Consider the following 27,437-nt stretch of genomic DNA (forward strand, 5'->3'; position numbering starts at 1 on the left):
ACAGTGTTATCAAAACGTTCCTTTACAGAGGCGGCGATGACAAGAAAGAGAAGGCGGTGGAGAAAACACCAGAAAATCACCAAGTGGACGGAAGAGGTACTGCAGTGTGAACACTAAACATTGATTTACTGCTAAGGATGTAAAAACAAAGCCAATTTCTATTTAGATTTTGCTTGAAAAAATATAGAAAAGCTATTAGGTGTCATTTTATTGGTGATTGATTTTTTCAGTTAACGCTGAGCAACAAAATGCAGCAACATTCAAGTGTCACATTTTTTTAATGTGTTAACCTTTCATCCTCATAAATCTTGTTACACTTGTCAAAACAAAATATAGGCAATTGTACAGTATGTAAAACAAACCCAATTTTATTTTACACTATATACAGCATGTCATAATGTGTGCATTGCACTGTGAAAATAACAAAAGAATGTGCGACAAAATAAAAGAGAAGAAAGAAGTAGGATAGATTTTTAGTGTTTGCGTCAGTGTTCACATTGAACGAATCGCTGCCATTAGCGGCGCTAGATGTCCAATCCATTTTGACTGGGAATTGTGAATCAACGTCACTTTCCAGCCAGAATAGCTTGGACACCTATTGCCATAAATGGCAGTCAATGTTAAATATGCTAGATGGCTAAACGTTTTTTTTAACAGGAGATGAATTTAAAACAGTGGAATGTCTCATTCATGCAGTCAAATGTGACGAATCAGGAAAGCTCGAAGCCGATTGAATCGGAATTGACACAGGTTGGTGTTGACGTTACGTGGGTCAATCTGCATCTTGGAATATGATCTTTTTAGATAAAAATTGGAATTTAAAAAAAAGAAAGTGACAATTTGTAGAGCTTTGAAGAAATATTTTTGACATTAGGAATGGAGGGGTAACGAGCAAGTGATTAATATTTAAATGTGTTTCTTATTAAAGTAAATAGGACTATGAAAAAAGGTTTTTAAGTATGCATTTGGCTATTAAGGAGAACTGACAAAGTCAGAGGTTAGGCTGCTGAAGATTCTTTAAAAAGAGGCAATGTATTTTTTGTCCCTCTACATTTAAGAACGTCTTCTGGTTTAACTTTAAATCTGCAATGCAGATACAAACAAATTTCAGTCGCTGTACACTGAAAAAAAAACCCCTCTGACGTGTGTTGCATGATAAGGACAATGTGAATAAACGTGTTGAAAACATACGCGCACGTAAATGACGTCACTTTCTTTCACGAAACCTTTTTCTCTGTGCAAATATTTAACACCAGTGGTTCAAATAAAAACATAAAATGAAGCCTAATGATCCGCCATATTGCCCGCATTTCTAAAAAGGTCTGCCGAAGAGACATTAGATTACTGCCTGCTTCCTTGTCACTGATCGGGAGAACCAGGAAGTGAGTCGCCTACTTCCCGTCGTCCGTATATTTGTTTTTGTTTGTGCCGAGCAACTATGCACACGCCTAACTACACACGAGCAGGTTTAGTGTTCAGTTCTGTCCAAAAATACTACATATATATTTACATCAATTAAATAGACATCAGTTAAGCACTTATGTGGCTGTTGTTGCTAAGCGGAGATGGCCGAAGAAAGCCTTCTCCCCGACACTTAAAAAACAGGAGCGTCGTTGTCGTCCTGCTGGCGGATTAACGTCATGCCACAATAAATAAGAGTGAGGGTGGGGCTGGTTTAGGGTAAGGGGTTTCTGTGCAAGATGGCCGCAGTAGTAGCACAATGTGTACGACTAAGTAGTACGAGTGGTGTGAAGGTCCCACCTCTTGAGAGGGCATCTGGAGGTCACGTCGTCACCTGCCTTCCAACGCACGGCGGCGCCACTCCGACGGGACGGGAACGGGAACGGGGGGGCGCGCTCCCCTCTGCTAGTTGCTAGGCTCTTAATGCGGGGTGTCAGCATGTGTGGGCGTGCGAGTGGACGTCAGTAGCTGTTTTCGTGGCCCGCCAGGATGTACAGGTTGCTGTGGGCTGTCGGGTTGTCGGTCGGTCGGCTCTCTAGCACCACCACCCTGATAATGACAAAAATGCACGACTGTAAATTTTTCGGTCGCAAATATTCAAGGATTTCAAGAAAAAGGTCGTCCTGGGAGACCCAAAGAAGACAATATGAGTGCAGTAAGTAAACCCTTTTTTAGACTATGTCCACAAATACACAGGTATTTATATTTTTGGTTACATAAAAAAGAACGACAGCCCAAAATATTATTTTTTTCTGGACATGGACAAAGCTGTTTTTTTTTAAAGCTCTGATTGGTAGACACCATTCTGATAGAAATTACATATACAGGGTGTTCCAAAATGTTTAACCCCATTTCATTGGCCAATAATTTTGACAATTTTCGTTGAAATTACCTTTTAACATTTTGGAACACGCTGTAAATATCACACTAGTGCTGTACGATATGAAAAAAATCTATTACAATAATGGCCATTTGACAAATAACAAAATTTGACAGCTTTTTGCCTCTTCACTCATCATTTTTGAATTGACCTTAAATTGACAAGCCATGAATTTTGAAGTTGAATGCATCCTCCAGTGCTGCAACCTAACACTATCCAGTGTAAAGAGAAGTAGCACAATACAGGATTAAGTTAGCATAACATCCAAAATAATAAATTAATCAATACTGATATTGCAAATAATTGTGTTTTCTGGGTGGATTCAATGTGCTGCTATCTTCAATTGTCTTGGATCCAATTGGCTAACTCTTGAGTGGATCGCTAGGGATATCTTGATATACTATTATGGCATGTATTTATGGCGATAATGACCATAGCAATGTAAAATCTCAATCAAAAGTTTGATATTGTTTTGGTGATATGTATTGTCATATAGTACAGCACTAAATCATGAGCATGCAGACACCAAAATGAACTTTATCCTGATTTCCTCACAATAACTGTAAAAAAAACGACCACAATGATCAATAGGGCATTGGTGTTTTCAAGAAATCCCCGATAACAAAATTTTAAGCCAGTCACCAGTCTTCAAGCGTCCCAAAACAAAGTTAAAATATACCTGGGCAGTGTGATGCCTCTGTCATGGTCACTTTGTCTTTTGTGAGAAGGCAATCAGAGAATATTATGCACGTGCGTCATGTGTGGGTGTGTATGCATGTGTGTGTGCGCGCACCTGTCTGATCCCAGTAGTCTGAAGATGCGCGTACTGTCGGAAATCTCCTGCGTGATCTAAAAAATTGGGACAACATTTCAAGATTTTGGAGACGTTTTTTTTTTCTTCAGAAGAACGGTGGAGAGAAATCCAACTCACCTCGTTGGTTTTGAAACTCCGCCCCTGCATGCCATGCCTCCAGAAGGCCAGCACGCTATCCTGGAGACAAACTGGCAAGAAAAGAATACATTGATTGGGCTCCATCCATTTGGCTGCCACAAAAATTGACTCATTTGGCTTGCGTTCTCCTACCCGTGGACTCAATTTGGAAGTTGAAGGTGAGCTCGGCAGACAACTTCCTGCTCGATTTCAGTCTTCCCTGGAGATTGACGATCTTGATACAACCTGATAGTTCAAGAAGGTGATGAAACGCGTTCTGAATGCGCGCATCGGAATGTGACGCCGACTTACGGTCCAGACAAACGAGGATGGTGTCCCTCTCCAGCTGCGTCACGTGAATCACGCACGTTTGAGGCGTGTCTGTGGAAAGAAAGAATACATTTTCAGAATACCATTGGGTAGTATCACATACTCAGGTGCTGATAAAATGTCTAAAATGTTATTTTTAACAGACCGAAATTAGCAAGGGCTAAACGTGGTACATCAAAAAAGTTAGGCGATTGTTTGATCTCGATTTTCTGTTTCTTTTAGCACCACGCTCCTTTCAATTCAATATTTTCTTTCTTTGAGTTTTAGACTGGAAAAAAACAGCATTGGCAACCCAAGCATCGTATATATTGCGTTACTAGTGCGGGGGTTTCTCACCCGTCTCCGTGAACCAGGAGGAGGTAGCGTTGGGATTGGGGTTGACGGTGCCGAAGCGGACCACCTGGTTGAGCTCGCTCCCTTTACTGACCGCCACGCAGATGAGAGGGTAGGTCTGCTCCGGGACCACCAACATCTCAAACACCTCAAGCGGGCAAGGCAGAGGGAAGTCGATGGTCTGTTTGGCCGCGCCGCCACAACCCCCCAAAAAACCAAAAAGAAATGGAGTTCATTCACAGAATCATACAACTGATGGCCATGTGATAGTGACCTTGATGAGCATAAACTTTTGCATGGATTCCACCCACTCCAGCAGCATAACGTGAGACTGAAAAGCCCCGCAGAGGTACTTGTGGCCTGTGTATGGGTTGCGCACTGTCAAAAGTCAAAATACATTGGTTAATTAATACAAATAACAACAGTGGACATTTACCGTATTTATTCCAAGTATAACGCGAAATGAGAGACGTAAAAACCTTTCTTTGTCCGCCAGAGGGGGCGTGAGAGCCTGTTCCATTGGCCGGTGCTCACACTTAGAAAAAAAAATAACTCAAGAAAAATGGAATCGATTGTTTGGCTTAATCTGATGATGAATCATACATTGAAAAATGTTAACTATTACAATGATGAATTAGACTTTATGGATTTGAAATTGTAAATTTCATTTGAGAATTGTGTTCATAAAGGTAGCTTGTTTTACCAGGTTCTCGTACCATATATTGTGAATGAGCCGCCTCGTGGCTTAGAGTTTCATTCGCCTGATTTGGGTGGGGGCAAGCGAGGGCTCAATTCCCGCTGGTGGCGGTATGATTGGGTAGTTTATCTCTCTGTGTGCCCTACGACTGACTGACGACCAATCTAGGCTGTAGTCTGCCTTTCGCCCGACAACAGATGGCTGGCTTAGGCTCCAGCAACCCTCGCAACCCTTTTGAGGATGGGCGGTATAAAAAATGAATAAATAAATGTTTTGTCATAGCGACGTGTTCAACATTTGCCAGTTACAAGTAGTGCAATCCTTGGAAATTGAAAAAAAAAACCGAAACATTTTCTTACCAATTTGAAGTCACAAATGATGGGTGCGCGTTATACTCGGAATACATACGGTAATATATCCATCAATGACACAAAAGAGTCCATTTAAAAAACATGTTGTTAAGAGACTGAAGTCATTTGACTTACCCACGCAGCATTTTTGGCACCCTTTAGTGTCTGGAATTTTAGTGGAAACGGCAAACTTCCTATGTTGAATGAAAAGGGGATTTTGAAAAAAATGGTATGATAGTTTTTTTTGTAGAATGACTTCACTTCATACAATTTGAATTTGTTACCTGGGTATCATCTTATCAGGCAGCTTGTGTGTGGGAATGGCTACTGGCAACTTCTGCAGCTGTCGGGCCTGGTCGAAGAGTCCCGGCATACCGTGCGAGTACAGCTGGGAGGCTTTTCCTGCAAAAAATCCAAATTTACGACATATACTAAATGCTATCTTCCACCCAGTGGATTTCTGTTACGACCGCAATGACTCACCAGACACCGACAGAAGATTATTGTTCATTACGTACAACCACGTGCATCGGCGGGGGAAGAGCTACACGGACGGGCAAACAAGCAGAAATGGCACTTAGCAATAGAATGATATTCATCACACATACTAGTAGTGTAATGACTCACCTGTTCCATTGTGGTCTCGTGCAGCTCATTAAGGTTCAATGTGTAAATTCCCTCTTCGGCGCCAAATATCAAATATTGATCTGAAAAGCCGCACAACAACAAAACAGTTGAAGTGAACGAACACGACGTAAGGGCACAACAGTGCCCACAATCGTACCGTATTGTTTTGTATGATTGTAAAAAAATAAATAATGTTAGGGCTAGTGTAATTGGACTATTCTCGGAAACAACCTGTCAGCGACAAATAATGATATTTCCTTGCCATTTACGGCGACAGACATCAAATCCAAATGCATTGTCAATAGCAGCCAATGTCTTCATTTAAGAAAGAACAAGTTTTTCGTATGGTAGGAAGGTTATGATGTCTTTACGTTTCAGTGCATGTAGTAAGTTAACAAAGTTACTGCGTGGTAAAAACTGTTCAATTTTTAGAGCAACACTATCACCACCAATGAGTCAAGTTGGTGATATTTTTTTACCTCTGGTATCCGGGTTGATCCAAGAAGTGGCACAATGGATCTTTAAAGGGCAGCCGTTGAACACTTTGGAGAAACACGCACCCATCTGCAAGCATGGGAAGAATGATAAGCATCTCAAAACATTCATTTTCGGAGAAGAGACTTACATGAACTTTGGGTGTAGGTGGGAGCCCGTTGCTACTTGGCATCTAAATGACCGCAAAAAATAAATCAAAAAATCAAAATCAAAACAGGACTCATGCTTCTTTTGACACCTTTCCATCGGCTTACCGGAACGTCCTTCTTGTCCTTTCGTATGGGGACGCTGGGGGGCATAGTGGATTGTTGTCTGTCGGCAGGACTGTTGCGCTCACCATTGTGCGAGGAATTCAAGCCGTTTCCTTAGATATGGCACACACAGAAAAGGTTAGTTTGGGTGGATCTACGGGAGGACGTGCATCACTAAACTTACGACACAGAGGGGAGCGAAAATTGACTACAAGGTGGGAGAGGGATGGTGGGAGGGAGGGAAGAGGAGAGCAGGTTTGTATGAGAAATGCAGGCAGCCATGACTTCATCTTCACTTTATTTCAACCCCTACGACTGAAAATTCTCTCCTCTTTCTTCTACCTCATTTGGGAATATACTGCTGGTCAATGATTGACAGGATTTAGAAATCAATCAGGGGGACAAAAATTAGTGTCAGGACATATGTAGCAATAAGCTGATGAGTAAAAGGAAACTAAAAAACAAGGGCTGTGTTCGGAATCAATCCTTTTTAGTGACAAGAAGAGCAGCTCCAAGTCATCAATATTGAAATATATTCAAAATATACTGTTAAAAATATCATAATGAACAATTCTACCAATTACTCGTTTGGTTAGTCGAGATTTCTGCCCAAAAAAAGGGATTTAGTATTATAACCTGCAAATATTTCTGTCCAGTTGGAGAAGCTAAACTCGATAACTACCTTTTATTTTTCTTCAGTGCTGAGTCCTAGTAGCAAAACTGGCTTCCGTTTACGAGTTTCAGCGTGGATTTTCCCATTTTTATGAACTTAAAAGATATATATTTTTTTCTTTCAATAATTAATAGCAGAAAAAAAATCACAGAAGTGAATTCGCGGTAATCGAGGGAAGACTGTAGTCACTTTTTAGGTGAATACATATTGCATCTCAGACTATTTCCAGTGGCCTATGAATAAATTGAGTTTAATTGACCCCTGCTCAACAGGTCGTTCATATCACGCACGACACGTTCGAACCAAGCGATAAAAACGACACTTCGTAGGGTACTATATCGTGAAAAGAGAGTGATTCCGAACATAACTCGGGAGACATTTAAAGTTGATATTAATAGACCATTAATGAACTCATGGGACAGATAAATCAGTAGGAGAGGACAACTGGAGGGGCGGAGCAAAAGGATGCTATCAAGCTACTGGCTCTTACTCTCTTCCTCATCCTCTTTTTCCTGCTCCTCTTTCACCTCCTTCAGAACCTCCCACGCCTCCTCCAGCTCCTCCTCTGTGTGAGGCGTGTGGAGCCACTCCCAGAAATGCCTAAAGCTCCCATCGTCCTCCGGGGCGGAGGCCTCGCCGTCCGAGCGCTCGCTCGCGGTCTCGTTACCTAGGCTGCTGCGGCGGTGCGGCGGCAGCCTCGGGGGCGGCGGCCGCGGGGGCACGTTGGAGGCGGGCTTGGCCGTCGGAGGGGCCGGACAGCGCTTGATGGTGCCGCTGCCGCCGCCGTCGTCTTCGCTGTGCGATTGGCTGTCGTCCTGTTTGGGCTGCGGCTGCGGCGAGCTGATGGACTTGGGCTGGGAAATTGGATTGGATTGGATAACTTTATTCATCCCATATTCGGGAAATTTCATTGTGACAGTAGCAAGAGGGTGATTAGACAGAACAACAAAGCAAAAGCACAAAGTACGGTACTCGGACGATTCGCCGAAAGACGTTTGGCCGACGGACAGTTCGCTGAATGGACGTTTCGCCGAAACGCTCGCCCCGCCCCCGGATCGTGTGTGTACATGTTTTTCAACCTCGGCCCGCGGGCCATATACGGCCCGTTACAGATAACATTCATTTAGACGGCCCGTTACAGATAACATTCATTTAGGAATAACAAGGGCATGTACTGAACCCCGCATGTTATCTGTAACGGGACGTATATGGCCCGCGGGCCGAGGTTGAAAAATATGTACACAAACGATCTGGGGGCGGGGCAAGCGTTTCGGCGAAACGTCCGTTCAGCGAACTGTCCGTCGGCCAAACGTCTTTCGGCGAATCGTCCGGTCACGCAAAGTACAAAGCAAATCAAAGTAAATGAGATCATTAAGAATCACCAAATCAAATCATTAAGACAGAAAGGAGAGAAAAAGTCACTTAAGTCGTGTTTGTTTGAAAAACTTTTTGGAAGACTATGTTTAATTAAAGTATTGATAACTGATTGGGCACGGCGATTGGACACAGTGAAACATGATCGCTCAATGCTGGTCATCCAAGTTCAAATGGAATTGTCAATGAGTCAATAAATGGCTCATGATAACATTCAAAATTTCACAATATATTCTGGAAAGGTCACTAATTTTCATTCGTCACGATTATGAAACACTTTAAATCTAAGAAATCATAATAACGCAAAACATGAGCAATGATTTCCATCAAGGAGAAATGACACGTACCTTGGGCGGAAGCGGGGGCGGGACCTTTGGCCTCAGGATAGTGTTCATCTTACTACACAGTGAGAAGATGGGGAAAAAAAGGGACATTGAATTTGCATGACGACATCAAAAATCAATAGGAATGCGGCGACCGGATTTTAATTTGTCGATCAATCATTAATCAATTAAAGGGGACATATCACAGAAAATTGCCCTTAGTCTCAGGACTGTCTGCATATTAATGAAACGTAAAATTATACCAAGTGATATTACCATGCATCTTTGAGAGCAAACTAATATTTTTTGTGTGCAAATATTGAAATAGTCGTGTCCTCACATTGAGTATCTGCTAGGCAGAAATGGATCATTTTCAAGTAGAGGATAAGCAAAGCTGTAGTGTTAGTGCAGCTTAGCATTAGCTAATGGTTAATCATAAGCTATAGCTTCTGTTAGCAGCAGACTGGAATGTTCGGAAAAGCCGTCACCCTGTCGTGAAATTGCATAACATGCCTCCTTTAACGATTAATACGACAAGAACCACAATGGCCTTAAACTTCTATACACAAAGGGAAGCAAATCAGGCAAGCTGGTGTAAAGTCTCTGGGAAATGTAGAGTTGGCAAAGAAAGTTTTTTCACTTGTGAGTCCATTTTTAGATGCTCTTATGTCATCATTAGAAAATAAAATGACAGAGATTTTACTCCATTCTTGCCTTATGAGAAGGCAAATGTTTTCTTGAGTAGTCAGTAATGAAGGTTGGGACTGAAATGAGGATGGAAAGCAGCTGGATAATGAATAGAATACAGAAATTAGCTCACTTTTAAACTGCAAAACCTTTACAGGGTACTCATTTAACTTTTTAGCTGGAAAGGGGACATTTTAAAAATGTTTGTGACGAAAGGTATTTCATTTATCATTAAGAAACATTTAGTTTCATTGGGGGTTACAACTTGGGCATACTTTTTGTCTCTCATTTCATTTTTTTCCTTCCGCTTTTTGTTTTCAGTCAGTATAATTATGTATTATAACGATGGATTCATATCCATTTGATTGACTTATTTAAAACATCATAATAAATGAGAAATTGTCCATAGGCGTTCAATCAGTATAAACGTCAACGCTGAAAAAACAAACAAAAAAAAAAGCACAGAAAAGTTAACCCCCCACTTTTGATTTTATAATGAAGTGTTAATGTAGAAAGCAGCATTGACATCTACGCACTCACAAACAAGAAAGCACAGAAAGATGGCAGCAAAGACGTAGGAAAAGCATATAAATGATCAGTTAGTTACCCGCCAAGACTACACGCTCGCGCTTAACTGGAATTCAGTCACTACACACTTTAGTGTGTTTATATGAGCATTTTCTTAGAGCTGTTTGTACCTTTAAAAAAAAAGTGGTTGGATGGAAAAATGACAACAAAAAATACTGTCTTGCAGGTGTTGTTTAGGGTTAGGGCAATTGTTAGATGAGATGAAAAGCTCTCAAGATACACACATGGAGAAAATCGCACAAGGGTTGTTGTGATGGTGCGGTGTGCTGCATAAATGGGTGGATGAAACTGTAGCACAAACAGGAAGCCTTCCTCCTCTTTTCTCCGCGGCTCATCCTCGTTGTCGAGAGAGCGAGGGAGGGGAAACCGAGACGGAGAGGCCTCCTGTTCTACGACTGCGTGAGGTGGAGTGAGGGGAACTTACTGAGTGTGAGTTTCATCATCTGCACCATCATCATCATCCTCATCCTCCCCTAAGTGTGCCACATGGCCCCTGGGAGCGGAGGTGGAGATAGTAGAGGGACATTTCGGGGGATTCCAGGTAGGAGAAATGAATGGGGGGAGGCGGGGGAAAGGATGCAAGCAAAAGGTGGTTGGAGATGACAACAGGAGGAGGAAAATGAGGAAGGAAAGGTAAAGGGTGGGAGGGATTAGAGTGTGTGAAGCTTTGTCCACAAACAAATTGCTAAGCCTCCTAACAAATTCTTCAAAACAGAACAATTGGAGACGAGACAATGAAGGTTAGAATTCCCTGCCATAAAGCTCCAAAATGTACGCATAAAACACTGTTTTGAATTCCATTTAACACCTCATCAACAAACTTGAAAACCCTCCAGCAAGGATAAGCTTTAAATGTGAATGACACTAACGTTGATAGAATCAGAAGTGAGTGTTGGGACAGATCGTTGCATAGGAAACAAAGCAAGAACGACCCCTTCAGACACTTGCATGTGTAGAGTGCGAGCATCTGAGTGTGTGTGTGTGTGTGTGTGTGTGTGTGTGGAGGAAGCCATGCTCTGCGGTTAAGCGGCATAAAGGCAAAACCTTCTAACCCAAAGACATTAAAGCATCAAGCCAAAGCCCAGACAGCGTGGAGTCGTTTGCGGTGTAAGATCAGACCCGGTTAGTTGCGGGTTAACGCAGAGAAAATAAATCTCCGTTAAATGTGCCGAGTCAGAATTTACACTAAACTCACCTCTGCTGCAGTTCCTCCTCCACCGATTTGAGAAGACTCCTGTTTTTTTGGGAGGGACAAGTCGGGAAAATGATTATTTTGAACCATCAAGACAGACATTAAAGGATCAATGTGATTGATTGGGCTAATGCCATCCGAATCTTTAACAAGCGATGTAAACATGGGTGCTTAGCCATATTTTTAAAAGAATGGCTATCGACAGTTTGCTGGGAAACAGCTCTCTAAGATAGCTGCTTAGATGGATTTTATGGAGGAAGAGACCCCCTGTAATGTAAATACTACTTACTCACAAGTTTTGAATGGAGAATTTACGGTAGGTAATGACTTACTTATTTCCTCCAAGGAGACAGGGGGAATCGTGGCTGTAATCCAACTGCAGATCCTACAAAAAAAGACATTTGCGTCACTATTGGGATAGTTCTATCCCAATGGCATACAATGCAATAGAACGCACAAGAAAATAGTGACGAATTAAACTGAAACCCAGTTGCCTAAAGACAACAGGGATGTTCAATTTCATGAAATCTTTCAGCACGGGGCATATTTGTCTTGTGCTGTGCTCACATTGTGGCCTTACAAGCGCAACTTTAACAACGTTTACCACAACAACAACACCAAAAAAGTATGCAGTTTAAGATGTGGAACATTGGGTTGGATTGGATGACTTTATTCATCCCGTATTCTGGAAATCAGAGAATACTAAGTAAAAAGGATGAATTGGTCAGAACAAGTGTGAACGAAGGAGCGCAACCCACCCCGCCCCCAAAAAGAAAAATACAACTAAAAGCAAAAAACATTAGAAGAATGGCTACCAGCTTTTGAAAGCAATCACTAAGCTACAATCCACGTTTCATGCATGTAAAATACATTACAAGCGGTTTTAAAACTAGAAATACCTCCAAAATCAAGACCCAGTAGACTGAAAACAGAACACTGAAAGATCACTACTAATATTTAGTGCTTATGTTGCAATTGCGACCTCACTTGTTAACAACAATTGCTGAAAATGGCTTAACCACTCCTAAAGGTTCGCGGCTAACCATTAGACTATCAACATCGACTGCTTCTACGTTTGAATCTGCAATCTCGCATTACTTGAGCACCACAAGGACACAAAAATCAACTCTGAGTGCAGCGGTTTTAGCCCCAAATCTTTGCGGTTGAACCTCAAATTTTCATCTTGTACCCACCATCCTCATCGATGGTGTCCACACCAGAAGGCATTTTTTCCTCCAACCTCCACTAATGACATGTTATTCAGAGTGACAGAAAAACAAATGTAATTATAAGTCGTCTGCTCTCATCATTGTCCTGTTCCCTCCCTAATGTGGTCGTCATGGTAACTGTGGGAACCTGTTTGGCGCCACACTAGCCGCTAAAAGCCCTTTAACGTTCTAGTGTAAAATCTCCATGCTGGACCATTCATTTTACATCTAAAGCAGTGGTTCTCAAACATTTTTGGGCAAATTCCATCTAAAAAAAAAAGTTGGCTCTCTGAGTACCACTGTCAGGGAAAACATCTAAATAGCAGGAAAGGCTCATCTTTGAATATTCATTCATTCGCCCCTCCCAGTCAAAATGGATTGGGCGTCTAGTGCTGTCAATGGTACTGCAACTTGAGTTGTCCTCCCACTTTAAATCAATAATCCTTGTCAAAGTAGGCAATAAATTAAATACTATGAAATTTAGAAAAACAACAACAACTCAACTTTAGAGTCTTATTTGGGGCCATAACCAAAATACATTTGTTTGTTTTTTTTAAATTATATGAATTCAATTTTAATTGAATTATTATATATCATCATTTTCTCAATAGTATAAGCCGCTGCCTCAGTGTTGGCTAAAAGTAAAAAAATACAATATTATTTAACTGAACTGTACTTGAGCAATGCAAAAGGTTGTTTGTACATTTATTTCAGTCAGTTGTTTTAATAGTATATTTATGTTAGTATATTATTATATTCATATAACACTGAGAAAACTGCTCTTACGTAACTCATCTGACAAATTTGTTGGATTGCGGAGAATTTAACGAAGTTGTCTCGCAAAAAAATAGCAAATAAAGCCACAATGTGTAAGCAGCCACATATCAGAGTGGTTGGGGAAAAAAAGATATCTTGAAAGTGAAATGTGACAGTAAATGAAGAAGAGGGATAAAACAAATAAAAAACGAGAAGCACAAGCTAAACACTTGATTTTGTCATCTACCAAACGCGAGAGGTTAAACAGAGTACAGTAATCCCTCGAATATCGCGGTTAATGAAGACCAGACATGGTCGCGATCATCGAAAAATCGCGATTTAGGTTCACCCCTATTAGAACTTTTTATTATTATTTTTTTCTTCAGTGCCGAGTCCTAGTAGCAACCGCTTACGCAGCGCAGATTTTCACATTTTTGTGAACTTAAAAAAACAAATGTAATAATTAATAGCGTAAAAAAATTATGTAAAGTAGTGAATTCGCGATCAGCGAAGACGCGATAATCAAGGGATTACTGTGCCATACAAAAGCAGAAGTGTTGCATAGCGAAATATCCACCAGACAGGAAGAGAAGTCTTATACTCATCCCCAATGTGCCCTGAAGAAAGGCATCGGACTACTCAGAGTAAGTGACATACATCTTTGCTTGCGTTTGATTATTCTGTCTAATTGCTTTCGTCCGATTTCACACACAAAGATGATAGCAACGGTTAATGAGGCCACAGACAAAGAAGAAAACACACATGAGTAGAAGCACAGAGGAACACCAATCGCCCAAAAATGAACATGGACAAAAAGTAAAGGGCCAGAGATTAGGAACGGCAGAGAAAAAGACGGACGGACGGACGGAAGGAAGGGTGGAAGAGCTTAGTGGCAATGGCGGCAAATGAACACTTAATAAATAGAAAAGGGATGGCGAGAAGTAGGAATGAGGAGAGAGACGAGAGAGTACTACCAGATTAGATCTCGCGGTATAGTAGAGCTCCTCAACACAGTCCAGATAGGGCTCAGAATCACACTGGTCAGCAAGACAAAGCGGGAGAGACCTTAAGTTAATACATGAACCTTGGACGATGGAGGGAAACGGGGGAGGGGGGATGGGGTGGGGGGCATTGATGCAGGACAGAAAATGATGTATGAGGATGGTGGGGAAACTAAATGGTGGATAAAGGCCAAAAAAATGGATTCTGGAGAGAGAATATCATTTTAGGGTGTCAAGCTGAATCCAGGAATGACCTGCTGTAGTTTGCGCATGGGAAATCAATTTAACCACAACACTTATTTCCTCAGAAAGTGGCACCTATTTACACATTTAAAAAAAAATCATCATACAACTATTTCATTGGTCCTTAATCAACTGCGTGGGTACTAAGTGAATTCATTTTTTTCGTTGATAAATAGATGTCATTTACATTTTTAAACTGCTCAGGCAATTGCATTTAAACAAGTGCACTTCCCTAAAGAAAGCCACAATTCATAATTTCGATCTCACTGGTTGCCATTAACTGCAATAGACGTCCAATCCATTTGAACTTGAAGGTTGGCAGCGAACGAACAACGTCCATTCCATAAAAAAAGTTGTCTTGAAATAAGAATTTAAATAACTTATTTTAGGTGCCATGAGATATGTTTGAATAGAAAGGAGACATATTCTTCTAAAAAAGATAAACAATCAAAGCCTGACATCAATTCAAGCGGAGCGCCACAATTTGAGGAAATATGAAAAAGCATACTTCAAAAAGATTAAAAATATCTGCAATCAACTTCAATACAATCCCAATACAAATGGACTATGAGATTATTCAATATGTCATCTTGTGTAAATGCCCGCTTTACTAATTTGTGTCCTTGGAATCCTAAGGCTAAAGGAGTTTGTGCACAAATCCTTTAAAGAGACAGTAAACGGCAATCATTTATGAATAAAATAATATGTTGCACAATAGCTGGAGGCTTCAGAAGCACACAGGTCAGGAACAGCAAAGAAGGAAGGCCATGCTGTATTGGATGAGATGATATAGAGGGTGATTGTTATAACAATGACCAACAGCGGTGATTTCAAACTTAATGTGACCAAAAATGTGAACGAAAAAGATACATTGCGAGGATCAGAAGTGAGTACAGGAATTGGTGGTGACAAATGTTGATTGTGGATCCATCCAGTAAACGCTATTGTCCAATTTCCAAACCTCCCCTGCAATAACTAGAGTGAAACATGCACTCCAACACCAACATATTTAAAACGTTCACAATGCCCAATTTCAGGCTTCCATAAAGTCCAGACTTCCTCCAAGGCACATTGTGGAGCACGCAATTAAACGCTTCCTGTCTAGCCTTTCAATTCAGAACAGAGTCGAGAACTGCACACCAAAGAAATGTGGTGCTAAGACAGTGGCATTAACTCTTTCCGCGCCATCGACGACAATAGACCTCCGATTATGTGGCTCTTAAAAATCAATTCAAAACTCTTTAAATGAGTTCATGACTACTAGATCCATTTGAACTGGGAAGGCAGGCAGCGAATGAACAAATGTCTAATTGGATTGGACGTCAATGGCAGCCAATGAGTTAATTATACTAAGTGAATGTTCTCTTGCGCTCAGCATTGAGGAGGTGAGGAATTGAGGTGACGTCATCAGAAATGTGTCAACTCACCGGTTCATGATGAGGTTCCGTCTCCTTCCTTAATGGAGGGTCAAACTTCACCTGACCGACTGGAAATTGATGACAAAATGTGCTGGTGAAAAGTCTTATATTTTTGACTGCTCATTAATCAGTGTGTGAACTCACAGTTAATCTCGGAAAGTGTCTTTCCTTCTCGGGTGCTTCTGCTGGTGGAGCGAATCCGGTGAGGGACGGACACGGGAGACTGTGAAGACACAAAGAGAGAGACGTGAACGAAAGTGAGCAGTAGGTCTTTTTAGGACACTTGAGAAGATTAGACGAGGTGAAAAACAAAACAGGGTTGCGATTTCCTCTGGGGGAAATTTGATGACAGGGCAAAATGAGGCAGCTGCACACAGCAACAAGGTCAACACAATCAAATCGAGCAAAAGCTCCCACTGGAGAAGATTTATATGGACAGTGCGAGATGATAAAAAAATCCTTACAATGAGTTTTGAATCCTTCTTAAAAAAAGAGCGCATAGGGTAAAATCTCAATAAAGCCTTTAATACAAAAAAAACGCACACACACAAGCAACCACACACCATGCTTAACTAATTTAAAATGGATTGGACGTCTATTGCCTTCAATGGTAGCTGATAGAAAACGAAAGAAAAGATGCTCTAAATGTTGGAGAGCCAGAGATTTCCATACATTTTTAAAAATAAATAATTATTAGTTTTTTTTTTTGATGAAAGACAAAAGGAGTATATTAACTATCCATCCTCTTTTCAAATACTGTTTAAAAAAATTGGAAACATTAAAAATGACCATTTAAATTTTTTTTGTATTAAAAATGAAAAAGCATGCATACAAATTTAACCAGAAAATAACAATAAAAAGAAGAATTAATATTAACTCATGTTTGCTATTGGGACTTTAAGAGTCAGAACTCCGAGTTTAAATGAAATGGACATCTATTGTTGTCATTGGCAAGCAGTGAGTTAAGAGACTAAAAGAAGAGCATTTGGAAAATTTTCAGAAATATATTCTTCAACTAGTGGACCTTGCTGCTTGGGGAATACTTGCTATGAGCCACCGAGCTGTACAGCTCCAAAACACCAGTAAAGAAACACTTCAATACAAATCAAAAGCGCTTTGTTAAGAAATCACATCACTGCAGCCACAGCAGCCGGAGGTGGTACCTTCCGACGGGCGGGAAAGCGAGGCGGACGGCGAGCCTCGGGGCTTATGGGTAGGAAGTGACCCCTGTACTTAAACTGTGGAGGTTGAGGAAGAGGAAGGTAGAGGGTGGTGGGAAGGCAGACAAGAACAGAAGAGAGGAGAAGAGAGAAAAGGGAAGAAAGAGGAAAGAGGAAAGCGCTGCAAGATGGAGAAAAGAGTGGAGAGCATTTAGTGAGGGAGTGTAATGGAGAAGTTAAGGATGCTGGAAGAATGCGTGTGGAATTTGAGGAATGATGAACAGATGATGTTTCAGGGAGGAAGGGAAAGAAACGATATTCAATAAAAAAAGAAAAAAAAGAAAGAAAAAAAAGGTCATTCCTACTAACATGTAATGTAGTGCGATATAGAAAAAAAAATCACGAAATGGCCTTTTTATACTATGATAGGGAAATAAAATGATAACATTTTTTTCATTATTTGGATAAAAATGATGAAACAATTATGACAGCTTTTCCTCATTCACTTATAGTGAAATTGTGGTTAGTTTTTATTTTTGGGCGATATATTTATATCATTATATCTTACCATAAATTCTCATGTATGGCAAGTTAAACTGGGATTCCGGAAGCAGATCCATTGTAGAAAACATGCTCTCAAAACAACGACTGAACAGGATGAGAGCACTAGAAATATTTGATTGGACTAGTGCTACGAAGGAAAGTTTCCAAATGTGAAAATCCCTGAAATTTTGCAAGCCTGTTTACAGAATCCTATAAAAGGTCTGAGGTTACCTCCGGTTCGGGGTCGTCGTCGTCAAAGTCATTGTAGTTGTTGTGGTCGGGATTTTTGGCTCGGTCCAGGAGCTCTTTAGCCAGCGTCCTGCTCAAGGGCTGAGACACGAATGGGTGCTAAAAAGACAGGAAGCGAAGCTTTTCAGTTTTTGGCTCCTACACATACGTAAACAATATATTGGCTCTGGTTCATTCTGATAAACTATTAGGCAGAACTAATATCAACAAGTGATTTACTTGTAGTAGTTTCTCTGCTGTGGGCCTCTTCTTTGGGTTCTTCGTCAGCGCTACTTTTACAAAATGGTGAAAGTTGTCTGTCCTGTGGTCCAGAAAATGGTACAGAATATCAACGACAAAAGTTCCCGTGTTATCATTATTGGAAACAAGAAAAGCGCCTTACCACTTGACCTTGTCTTTCAACTTGGGTGGCTGGAAATTACTCTTAGTCATTAAGAAAAGAGCTCTGTGCAGGGAATAAATGAAGATTTAATGGGAGTGAACAATCATAGTTAGTAACCCTTTGCAGGGTAAGTGACTTGTCATTTAAAAAAAATATCTAACCACCCCTTCTCATGGACATCACATTTTAGGTTAAATGAAATGAAAGTTGAATGAATGCCATTTACAGGGTTCAACAAAAGGCTCCTTTGTAATTCAGTGAAAGCACTTAACAACACTCTCACACACCTCATGGGATGCAGCTCAAACATGGGCGGCTGCAGCTCAGCCAGCTCTATTGCGGTAATGCCCACAGCCCAGATATCACACAGCTGGTTGTAACCACCTTTCCTCTCCACTGCCGCCACCTCTGGAGCCATCCTGACGCGGGTGAACCAAGAAAGGCGCTATTATTGACGTGGCGCTATTCATTAAGGTTGAAAAAGAAGTGCTGTTTCTTCAACTAATCAATCAAATCCTTTCATTCTGACTCCAGAAAGGATAGATTGCTGCGGTGTTTTTAAATTATTATTATTTTTAAATCACATAACTTACCAGTAGGGTGTTCCAATAAATGACTTCCTCTTGGCTAGAGTTGCAGTGATCTGTGCTGATACACCAAAGTCCGCTAAAAAAAAACAAATGGGAAGAGAGATTTATGATGCAAAAAGTGGAGCGAAAACAACAAAGAATCCACAAATGCCAAAAAATGGTTGGCTCCTCTCACCTAGTTTGATATACCCGTTATCTGTCAAAAGGATGTTGGCGCCCTGTTGGAGACAAAATGCACGTTAGAACAAACTACAACACAGCGTGTTTCAACTTAACTACACCAGGGAACGCGGTCAATATGTTTACAGGGTCTTTAAAAAATAAAGACCGCAATAAATAATTTGGAACAAACATCTTGCGTCTCTGGTGTACTGCATAAACATTTATTTGACAAGAAAAAAAGCAAGCCTTTGGGTGCGTGTGTAGAGACTCAAAAAGTCAATGTTTTAATGGATTGAAGTCAAAACGGTCAGTTCAAATATGAAAGAGCCATTTTAAACTGTTTTAATAGATTAAAGTAAAAAGTGTCAGTTAAAATATATTGAAATTGACCCAAAATAGTCACTTGGTCTTTAAAGGGTTAATGCAATGAGCTTTGACCCGATTACTTCATTTAAAAAAAAAAACAAGATTCAGGAGAAGTTGTGATCAATTCCCACACTCACCTTGATGTCTCTGTGCATTTTGCCTTTATTGTGAAGGTAGTATAAACCCTGCAAATATAAGCATGCAACAGCTGTTATGGCAATAACAACAAAATTCCAACTGTTTTGGCATGCGCTTACCTGCAGGGTTTCCCGCGACATGTAGGCTATTTGCGACTCTAACAATGGCCCAGTTACTATTCAAAAAATGGGGAGTGGAAGGTCAGTAAGGAGAAGGGGTCCAGACATGACTAACACATAAACAATCAGAATGTGTGTGTCACCATGATAGATGTCTTGCAGAGAACCTCCCCCGCAGTACTCCATGCTGATCCATAACTTGTCACGTCTGCACACAAACACGCAGAGTTAATACATCAGTTACATCTGCATAATGTCACAACAAGCAAAGCACATTGTTGTTCATTTTTCGATTTAGTAACTCTTTCCAGCTTTAAGTGTTTAAACTCAACCATGAACTCCAATTTTACAATAGCCGTGTCAATGATTCGTTGTTTTAATAATGGTTGTGCTGATTAAGTCATGTGAAACTAAAATATATACATTTTATAATACACAAAATAGCTGGGTAGTAACAACGCCGCAGCTAGGATGACGTTCTGGTCACTGAGCGTTCATGCAAGCGTGATGATGTTCTTTTTGGTTTAATAATTGTTTCTATTGTTCTAATTTATTTTTCCCTTAAAATTGTATCCCCTCATTTCTTCCCTTATATACATTAAAAATGCAACAGTTTTGTTTCGCTTTCCTCTTGGCAATCGGCTGTTGCAATAGATAATATTCTCAATGACCATACCTGGTTATATGAACATTGACTAAAAACAAGAAGAATGAGCAAACAACAACAAAACAAAAACATTGCATTTATTTTCTACATGCATAGTTTCCGGATGCAATGTAATCATCCCCAAAAAATATTCTTACCGGAGATAGCTTCCAAAGTAGGCCACAATGTTGGAGTGCTTACAATCCTTCATCATCAGGATCTCCTGCTGGACAACAGCAAAGTCCTCCCCTGGAGACAACACAGTGACACCACATTGACAGATGCAGAAGACGCCGCTTTCTCCTCGTAGGGACATTGAAAACAATGAAGGAATGAAGGGAGATGAAATTTCCACGGCGGATGACGGAAAAGTGCTCACCTGGCTCCAGTTTGATGACTTTGATAGCCGCCAGCTCTCCCGTGTTTACATTACGAGCCTGAAGGAAGGAGAAGAAAAAGAAGGGAGTTTAGCAATCAAAAGTTGCATGTCAGACAGCCAAAAAGTATCCCACTGTGCATCCTTCAATTGTTGATGTTACTGTATGTATGGCTTTTGCATGACATTGACTTGACACAGGAATGTTTGGCGAGGAAGCAGCCGTATTCCTGAAAAGGCGGGAATTCTTTGGTAAACGACATATTGGCAGATCAGCGAGGAGGACCATTTTTCTATAAATAGCCAGTCGTGTTTACATCTGGCCGTAGCGCTGGTGAGGGAAGAGGAGTTCCTCTGTGAAACAAGACATGAATAAAAGATGATCCGAATAGAGGAAATGTGAATCGCCCACTTCTCTCGGGGGGCAGAAGCTGAACTGCATAAGAATGCGTAAATGTCAATGGGTTTAATCGTAGTTCCGTTTTTTTCCCTCGCTACTCATTCGCTGCAATTGACGGTGATAGACATTTAGTTCATTTGATTAGGGAGTCATTTTTATGATTGATAGCTCAACTTTTCTAACCACATAAATTTTGACCACATTTACAACTAAAATATAAAGCTCGGTGTAATACAGTACAAACGGTAAAGAACAAACCAGGGCGGCTTATATGCGAGAGAATACGGTCATTGGTATACGAGCCAGTCAGTTAACTCGCGGCAAACAAGATCAATGACTAACGGCTATCAATACAAGTGCTTGTGGCATCCCTAGTGTCCTAGTTGATTCACACTTGCCAATGTCCCCAAAATTCCAAAAACAAGAGTGAGTTAATTTCCACAGTAGCATGACAATGCATCGACCTTGAAGACCAGACACTAACATCGAACGTAAGCAGTTCTGAAAACACATGCCCTCATCAGTACAGAGGCCTCGCCTGCATATTTAGTCAACAGCGTGTTACCAACAGGCCATGACATTTCACACAGTGTCCCACTCACTTTTTTTTTTATTAGAGTGAAGCCGTCTGATAAAAGTGACCCGAGGCAAAACAAGCACCAGGACACGCATTGGATAAAAACCTTGAAATGTCAACACGGCAACATTTTTCGAAGGCGACTGCTGCGACAAAAAGACACTTGTAGTGGAGTAAAGCAGGAATGTGAGGCGCTTTGCCTTCTCTTGAGGCCACAAGTGGAGAACAGGGGAATGATTGACAGCGGACAATACAGCATCGCATCACAACAGCACGTCACAAAGCCGTGTTAGGAGGGAGGAGACACAAACAGACGACGCACACAGCCCAGCAGTGTGTTCCTTGCCTATGAAGACGGACGACAATGATGACTCATAAGCGCTCAATGCCACCACTAAAGGCAACAGCACGCGCTTGAAAGAATCCAATTGATCGCGTCTGGTTTTACTGTTCGGTTGGCGCTGTGCTTGCTACTGTTTATATGCTTGATTGAAATCCTATCATGTTTCTTTATGTTCCAGGAAACTGCCAGTGAATGCACAGCCATTTTAGTTTGATTTTACTACCTCCAACAGTCATAAAGTTGTCATATTTAAATGGGAGCACAAACGAATTGTTTTGAACAGAAACATTTACACAGTGGCGGTCCGTGAATTTTCTAGTGACGCCTTCAGCTGTCGGAATCAATCCAACCCTCAAAAACTATTTTATGGCTATAAAACCTCTACTGCAGCTACAGCTGCGACACAAAAAATATTTAAGAAGTATTCACGGACAAAATATAATTAACATCAGTCTGTGATTGAGATATTTCTTAGGCCAGCAGAGAAGGCCTTGAAGACACACCACTGCATTTACAGTATCAAAATACATGTTTTCTATAATTAGAGTAAGCCGAAACCTATTCCCCAAATCAATTCAAAGAATCCTGTCTGCTCTCAACCTGAAATTTCAGAATAATAAATATACCTCATGCAGAATTTTCAGGAGAATGTGCCATTAAAAAATATATATAGTGATGTTCAAGGCTTGGCAATATGGCGGAACTTCAGGTTAATAGTATAAAACGTGAATACAAATTTCTTGTAGAAAATAACCTAAAGCCATTTTTCTGTTCAAGACTCAAAATATCAAAACGTTAGCGGTTACGATAACTCAAAATTGTGTATGCACCATGAACTTTTTGGCGTTGAAAGTGTTTAACTTCTTCGTAGAAATCCTCACCAAGTTCCTCTGTCACATTTAGCACGGAGCTATTTTTTTCTAGAAAAAAAACTCAGTCATCATTAGCACCTCAGCCCAACAGGGTGCTTGTAAAATATTCAGCACAGTGGTGAGTGAGTGTGGCATTTCACCCTCTTCCGACTAAGACAAAATGCCCAGCTGGCGTTTTGCAACTTTGCGTGCTGAAAACACGGATTCACACTTGCTACATTTGTGAGACTGAAGCCAAGGTTAACCAACTGCAGGAAAAAAGGAAAGGTGAATTCATTTACTTGAGGTCAGAGTTCACGCCAAGTTCAACCCAAGGAGGGTCAAAGACCAAAGCCTTCCTTTACCTTGTTCACACCTGAGAGAACTATGTGCAATGAATGAATAGTGAACTTTGTAGTAATCAGGTTCCGCAATGATAAGCATCTAACTGAACATTAAACTTCATGTTTACTCTGTTTTGTGCACATAAAAATAAACCAAGCTCTCTTGTGGTCTAATTTTTTTTTTAAATAGATGATGCCAATCGTGAGAAGTTAAAATCTATCACGTTTTGCTGTGGCCACACCTCAGGTTCTAAGCTGAAACATCAGTCAAGCTAATAGTGTTTGACCATGAAATAGGTGAGAAACTCAATGCCATTTTTGTTCTCTGCCAATTTCATCATTTGACATCAATCAACTTCAAAGACCTCGCGTTGCTCTCCTCGCATTCTAAAAAGCAACGCAATCTGTCTTTTCAACTCTGAGTGAACAGAGTAGAGGAAGGGTGACAAAAACAGGATGGTTTGCCGGTCGACCGCACCGATGGCCATCTGCAAGGGGTGGGACGGCCCACAATCAGCCTAGGTTTGTTTCTAAGTGGTTCACGCCGCAGCATTTTGCTCGGCCGTCTTCCTCTGTTAGCGTGGCGTGAAACAATGGAACATGAGACCCTCGTGCACATACACAAAATCCCGCTCGTATAAAGGAAGCCACAACTGTTACATTCCTACGCCACGGTCGTCCAGATGTCTCACAAACACACAACAAGGCCCAGTAGAGGAAATTGCTACTATAAGCACATTATAACTGTTACCTGCTTGAGCCTCGCATTAAAACCAGCAGGAGGTACACACACGTACGCAAATGAAATGGTTGAATTCTTTCATTATTGCAACCCATTTACCACTACGATTTCATGACCTTTTATTGTGCTGACAATGTAGACGAGTGACCTAAACTACTTTTCAAGTGACTAGCGTACTGGTCATAAACTGAAGGCCATTGTGTTACTGTACTTCCTTCAACCAAAGTCTAACTTGGAGTCACCTTGCCGGAAGAGGAACGTCATCCTATTCAAAGCCGGGACTCAACGTTACATCCTGCCTGATGGTAAATACTTGAAAGGCGCAGCTATTTTGGCTCAGGTATCGGGAGGCCAGGTATTGATGAAGGGCGGATGGCTGCGAAACACTGTGTCATTAGTTTGACGGTGCTACAAATCAATAGGAGAAATTTGGCTTCCACCATGGCAAACCGGTCAGATCGCGACAAGCACGCGTGCTACAGTGCCGAGTTGCATGAATTCCTCAAAGTCAAATAATATTCCATCAGGACTAAAGCGCTTACAGTTACTGTACAGAAAAACATATTCACATTTGGATGAAGGAACTGTAAAAATGTGTCTACTTCATAAGAAAATGATGCTTAATTCATTTCATTTTTGAACCAATATCGATACAAATTGTGTTTCAGACAGTGAAATTGGTGTGAAACTCATGTTATTCAAGAAAACATTCGTTCTTCCAGTCTTCCCAGTTCAAGTAGATGTGTACAAATGATACTCATTTAAACAGTTTTATAGTATCACGATAAGAAGCACATTTTTACTACAACTGCAAAAGCTTAGGAGGATCTAGGCAAGGAAGATGATCTTTAAAACCTCCAGACTACTGAGGAACTGTGCGGTAACCTCAGTCTCAGTCTGCAGAAGGTCCCCACCTGGTGAACTTTCTGTTTGTGGCTCCAGATTTTTAACTAGGTCTACAATGTCTTGTGTGTCTTGTGTATGTCTACTGCAACCAAGAAATTTCCCAAATACGGGATGAAATAAAGTTCTAACCTAACCTAAAAAACTTCAAGTCTTTCTCACATATTGGCATTCATTGCCGAGTAAAAAAATATGTCCTTAATATTTTGTCATTATTCAGACTCTAAAAACGACTTTAAATGGGTTGCATAATCCATAAAATGCTCATTACGCCACCGCTATGCACCAGAATGTGAAGAATTTCTATTAATTCCTATTGGGATGCCAACAAGTCTGGTCTTGAGGTTTCCAGTTGGATCAATGCAAGGTGCACGCTAGGCGCTAACACAACAGCCACTTTGTCTGGACTTGATAGCCTCCGAAATATGGGGAAAGGTCACGCGGTATCACCGTGCCTCCAGGAATGAGATACAAATTCCAGTCGTCTGAGTTCAAAATGCTCATGTGAAATTGAACACCCTAGTCGCCAAATGTGTCGGGTGGCCCGTCTTGCTCTCGGTCAATGGCGCTCCTCTGGCGCAGTGCAACAAACAGGAGGGGAAAACAGTAGGCTTCACACGTCGCTTCCTACTCAAACATTCCGAGTCGAGCCGCAGATTCTCACACAGCGGTAGAGCCAAATATAGGCATCAATGAGGTTTGCCGAGCAGGCCGCCTGGTGCTCCCACAGACGGCTCCCTAATTCAGAGGGATTTCGCCTTTTGAGCCCCCACCGGGTGCCATCAAATTTGAGCAAAAATTGTGCAAAACAAGTTATATGATCAATTATTACAGGTCCAGTGAGGTTACTGGCAGGTTTGGCAGAGTCTGAGTGACTGCAACAAGCAAAGATAAAAGTACCTAAAATTAGAGACAGACATGATATACTCCATCAGGGGAGGCATGCGCCATGCAAAATACAAACACCCCCCTAAAAATAAATAAATAAATACAGTAAAAATTGGGAGAAGACAAACATATCCAACAGAAAGCCTGAAAAATCTTACATTTCAGTACAGTGTCGACCACAATAAAACAAGTTTTGGAGGCAGAATAAATGTTATCAGAGGGTATTAAGAGTGTTAAATGATTCACTGACTGTAATTTAACAATGGGGTGGACTGTCAATTGGCAAAAATAAAAATACATAATACCCGACACTATTGAGTTCCACCTACGCAATACAAATTGTGAGTGTACAACCACATGGCACGACAATTAGAGGTATTGGTATTTTTGGACAATAAGAATTCTCAGAAATTCATTAAGGCGTTATTCATAGTGCACTTTTTTGTCAACAACAATCGTAGCAGTAGATCAACCCCGCTTGTTGATTTATTTAAATTTATCGATCTTATCTTAAGAACATCAACAAGGTTTTGGGGTCTGATTTCACAGGCAGATCGGGCCTTATCTGATTGTTGACCACAAAAATAAGATATATTAAAATCACTATATCTGATTACCAAAAACGATTGTTTAGTGGGAGTGTTGCGCAAGAAATGTTTGAAATGTTGTTGTTGTTCTGTACACCAGCTGCCAATTAGGAGTCGAGGGCGTCAACTAACGTCATATTAGCAGCAGCCGTGCAAAAAAGATGAACCGGCTGACGGTCCTTATTCAACATTTAAGCATCTAAATCGACGATCATTGAGTTTGTGACATTATTTCTTAAAACAGAGCATACGGGATTAGCATCACGATGCTAACACTATTTGGCTGAGTCCATTTTCGGACAGCTAGCTATCCACATGCCATTTTCCAGGCCCGATTTCTCCTGGCACATTTAACCCATAGTAAAAGCTGACATTTTTACCCCGAAAAACAAAATGATCACGTTATCTGGTCGTATGAAGGAGCGAAGATCCCAATGTTAGCTCCAATTGACGCACTTCTAAACGGCCCGCAGCTTCAGGTAGTGACAGTCCCAATGTTTGGCCTGACTCGGAGCCAAAATCGGGCATTAAATTCAACTTTACCATAAATCGGGGACCACAAAGGTGTCCGATAATACAACACAAGTCAACAGCGCCTTTTCCCCCTGACACTCGCTCCAGCTTTATACCTTGTACACATCGCCGTAGGTGCCGCTTCCTATCCTCTGGATCAGCTCGAAATCCTCCTGCGGATTGCGACGGGAAAGATCGACGCTGGCGTTCATCATGGCCAAGTGCCGCTGCGGCCGCCGGACGACGCGGGCGGTTGAGGGCACCGACGATGTTATGTGCGAACGCGGATAATAATCAAGGGGCAAAAAGAAACATACGGCGTCAGAAAATAGCAGCCCGAGCCCACTCCTGGTCCAACATGGCGGCCACTGCACGCGACGCATGCGCAATAGTCATACCCCTTCCCTCATGGAGTCGAGGCAAGGCACATACGTACACTGCAAAAATAAAAGATAATATTCTAGCAAAAATAAATACAACGAGCATATGATGTTAACAAATACTTGCAGAGGGCTTGATGAATTAAATCACAGAATACTGTGCGTAAAAATACAGTCATACATAGCCCAAATTGATGGGAGGTCTATGACAAACAAATTTAAGTTCACAGCAAAGGAAATGAGGAACATGATTTACGCCTATCATTGTCAATGACACTGAGTGTTTTTTTTACATATATAATTTAACATTTAATTTTAATAACTTTTTAGATGGGAGGTCTGGCAGGGAACGAGTTTTCG

At 41.1% G+C, this 27,437-nt stretch overlaps 2 protein-coding genes across 22 annotated transcripts in view; one reads left to right on the forward strand and one right to left on the reverse strand.

Annotated features, from left to right (window-relative positions):
- The window catches only part of arhgef33 (Rho guanine nucleotide exchange factor (GEF) 33), a 57,647-nt gene extending 56,451 nt beyond the window's left edge, over window positions 1-1,196 (forward strand). For all 17 annotated transcript variants that reach the window (XM_077613748.1, XM_077613751.1, XM_077613747.1 and 14 more), the window contains one exon: window positions 29-1,196. In XM_077613748.1, the coding sequence (XP_077469874.1) occupies window positions 29-110 (82 nt within the window). In that variant the 3' untranslated portion in view covers window positions 111-1,196. The remainder of the gene's footprint in view (window positions 1-28) is intronic.
- Window positions 260-27,102, reverse strand: LOC144084915 (mitogen-activated protein kinase kinase kinase kinase 3-like). Of its 5 annotated transcripts, none has more exons than XM_077613737.1 (35): window positions 26,814-27,102; window positions 20,553-20,610; window positions 20,332-20,422; window positions 19,671-19,735; window positions 19,528-19,583; window positions 19,408-19,455; window positions 18,918-18,960; window positions 18,746-18,818; window positions 18,440-18,571; window positions 18,153-18,215; window positions 17,990-18,071; window positions 17,753-17,869; window positions 15,963-16,041; window positions 15,828-15,886; window positions 14,131-14,193; window positions 11,525-11,577; window positions 11,196-11,234; window positions 10,425-10,493; window positions 8,750-8,801; window positions 7,519-7,882; window positions 6,359-6,468; window positions 6,235-6,276; window positions 6,089-6,173; window positions 5,610-5,689; window positions 5,466-5,526; window positions 5,267-5,384; window positions 5,118-5,176; window positions 4,210-4,313; window positions 3,939-4,116; window positions 3,585-3,653; window positions 3,426-3,518; window positions 3,273-3,343; window positions 3,135-3,190; window positions 3,021-3,056; window positions 260-2,010 (listed from the first exon to the last, which is right to left on the reverse strand). In XM_077613737.1, exons 1-35 carry the CDS (start codon window positions 27,078-27,080, stop codon window positions 1,923-1,925), a joined length of 3,123 nt encoding a protein of 1,040 aa, XP_077469863.1. In that variant the 5' UTR covers window positions 27,081-27,102; the 3' UTR covers window positions 260-1,922. The 5 variants fall into 5 exon arrangements, with proteins under 5 accessions (XP_077469863.1, XP_077469865.1, XP_077469864.1 ...); XM_077613739.1 differs by having other exon boundaries at window positions 7,696-7,882; window positions 26,814-27,101; XM_077613738.1 differs by lacking the exon at window positions 3,021-3,056 and having other exon boundaries at window positions 26,814-27,101.
- Window positions 27,103-27,437: the final 335 nt, after the last annotated feature.

The sequence above is a fragment of the Stigmatopora argus genome, chromosome 11 (genome assembly GCF_051989625.1).
Source record: "Stigmatopora argus isolate UIUO_Sarg chromosome 11, RoL_Sarg_1.0, whole genome shotgun sequence".
In the NCBI taxonomy this organism is placed as follows: Eukaryota; Metazoa; Chordata; class Actinopteri; order Syngnathiformes; family Syngnathidae; genus Stigmatopora; species Stigmatopora argus.

Bases quoted from the DNA above. Each gene is read 5' to 3' on its own strand.
- LOC144084915 (XM_077613737.1), bottom strand. From the start codon at position 27,080: ATGCGTCGCGTGCAGTGGCCGCCATGTTGGACCAGGAGTGGGCTCGGG. The intron at 19,456-19,527 runs GTAAGCGCATGC...TTATATTTGCAG, and splicing joins TGTCGCGGGAAACCCTGCAG to GGTTTATACTACCTTCACAA. The intron at 10,494-11,195 runs GTGAGTTTAGTG...CTCCGCTCCCAG, and splicing joins GAGGAGGAACTGCAGCAGAG to GGGCCATGTGGCACACTTAG.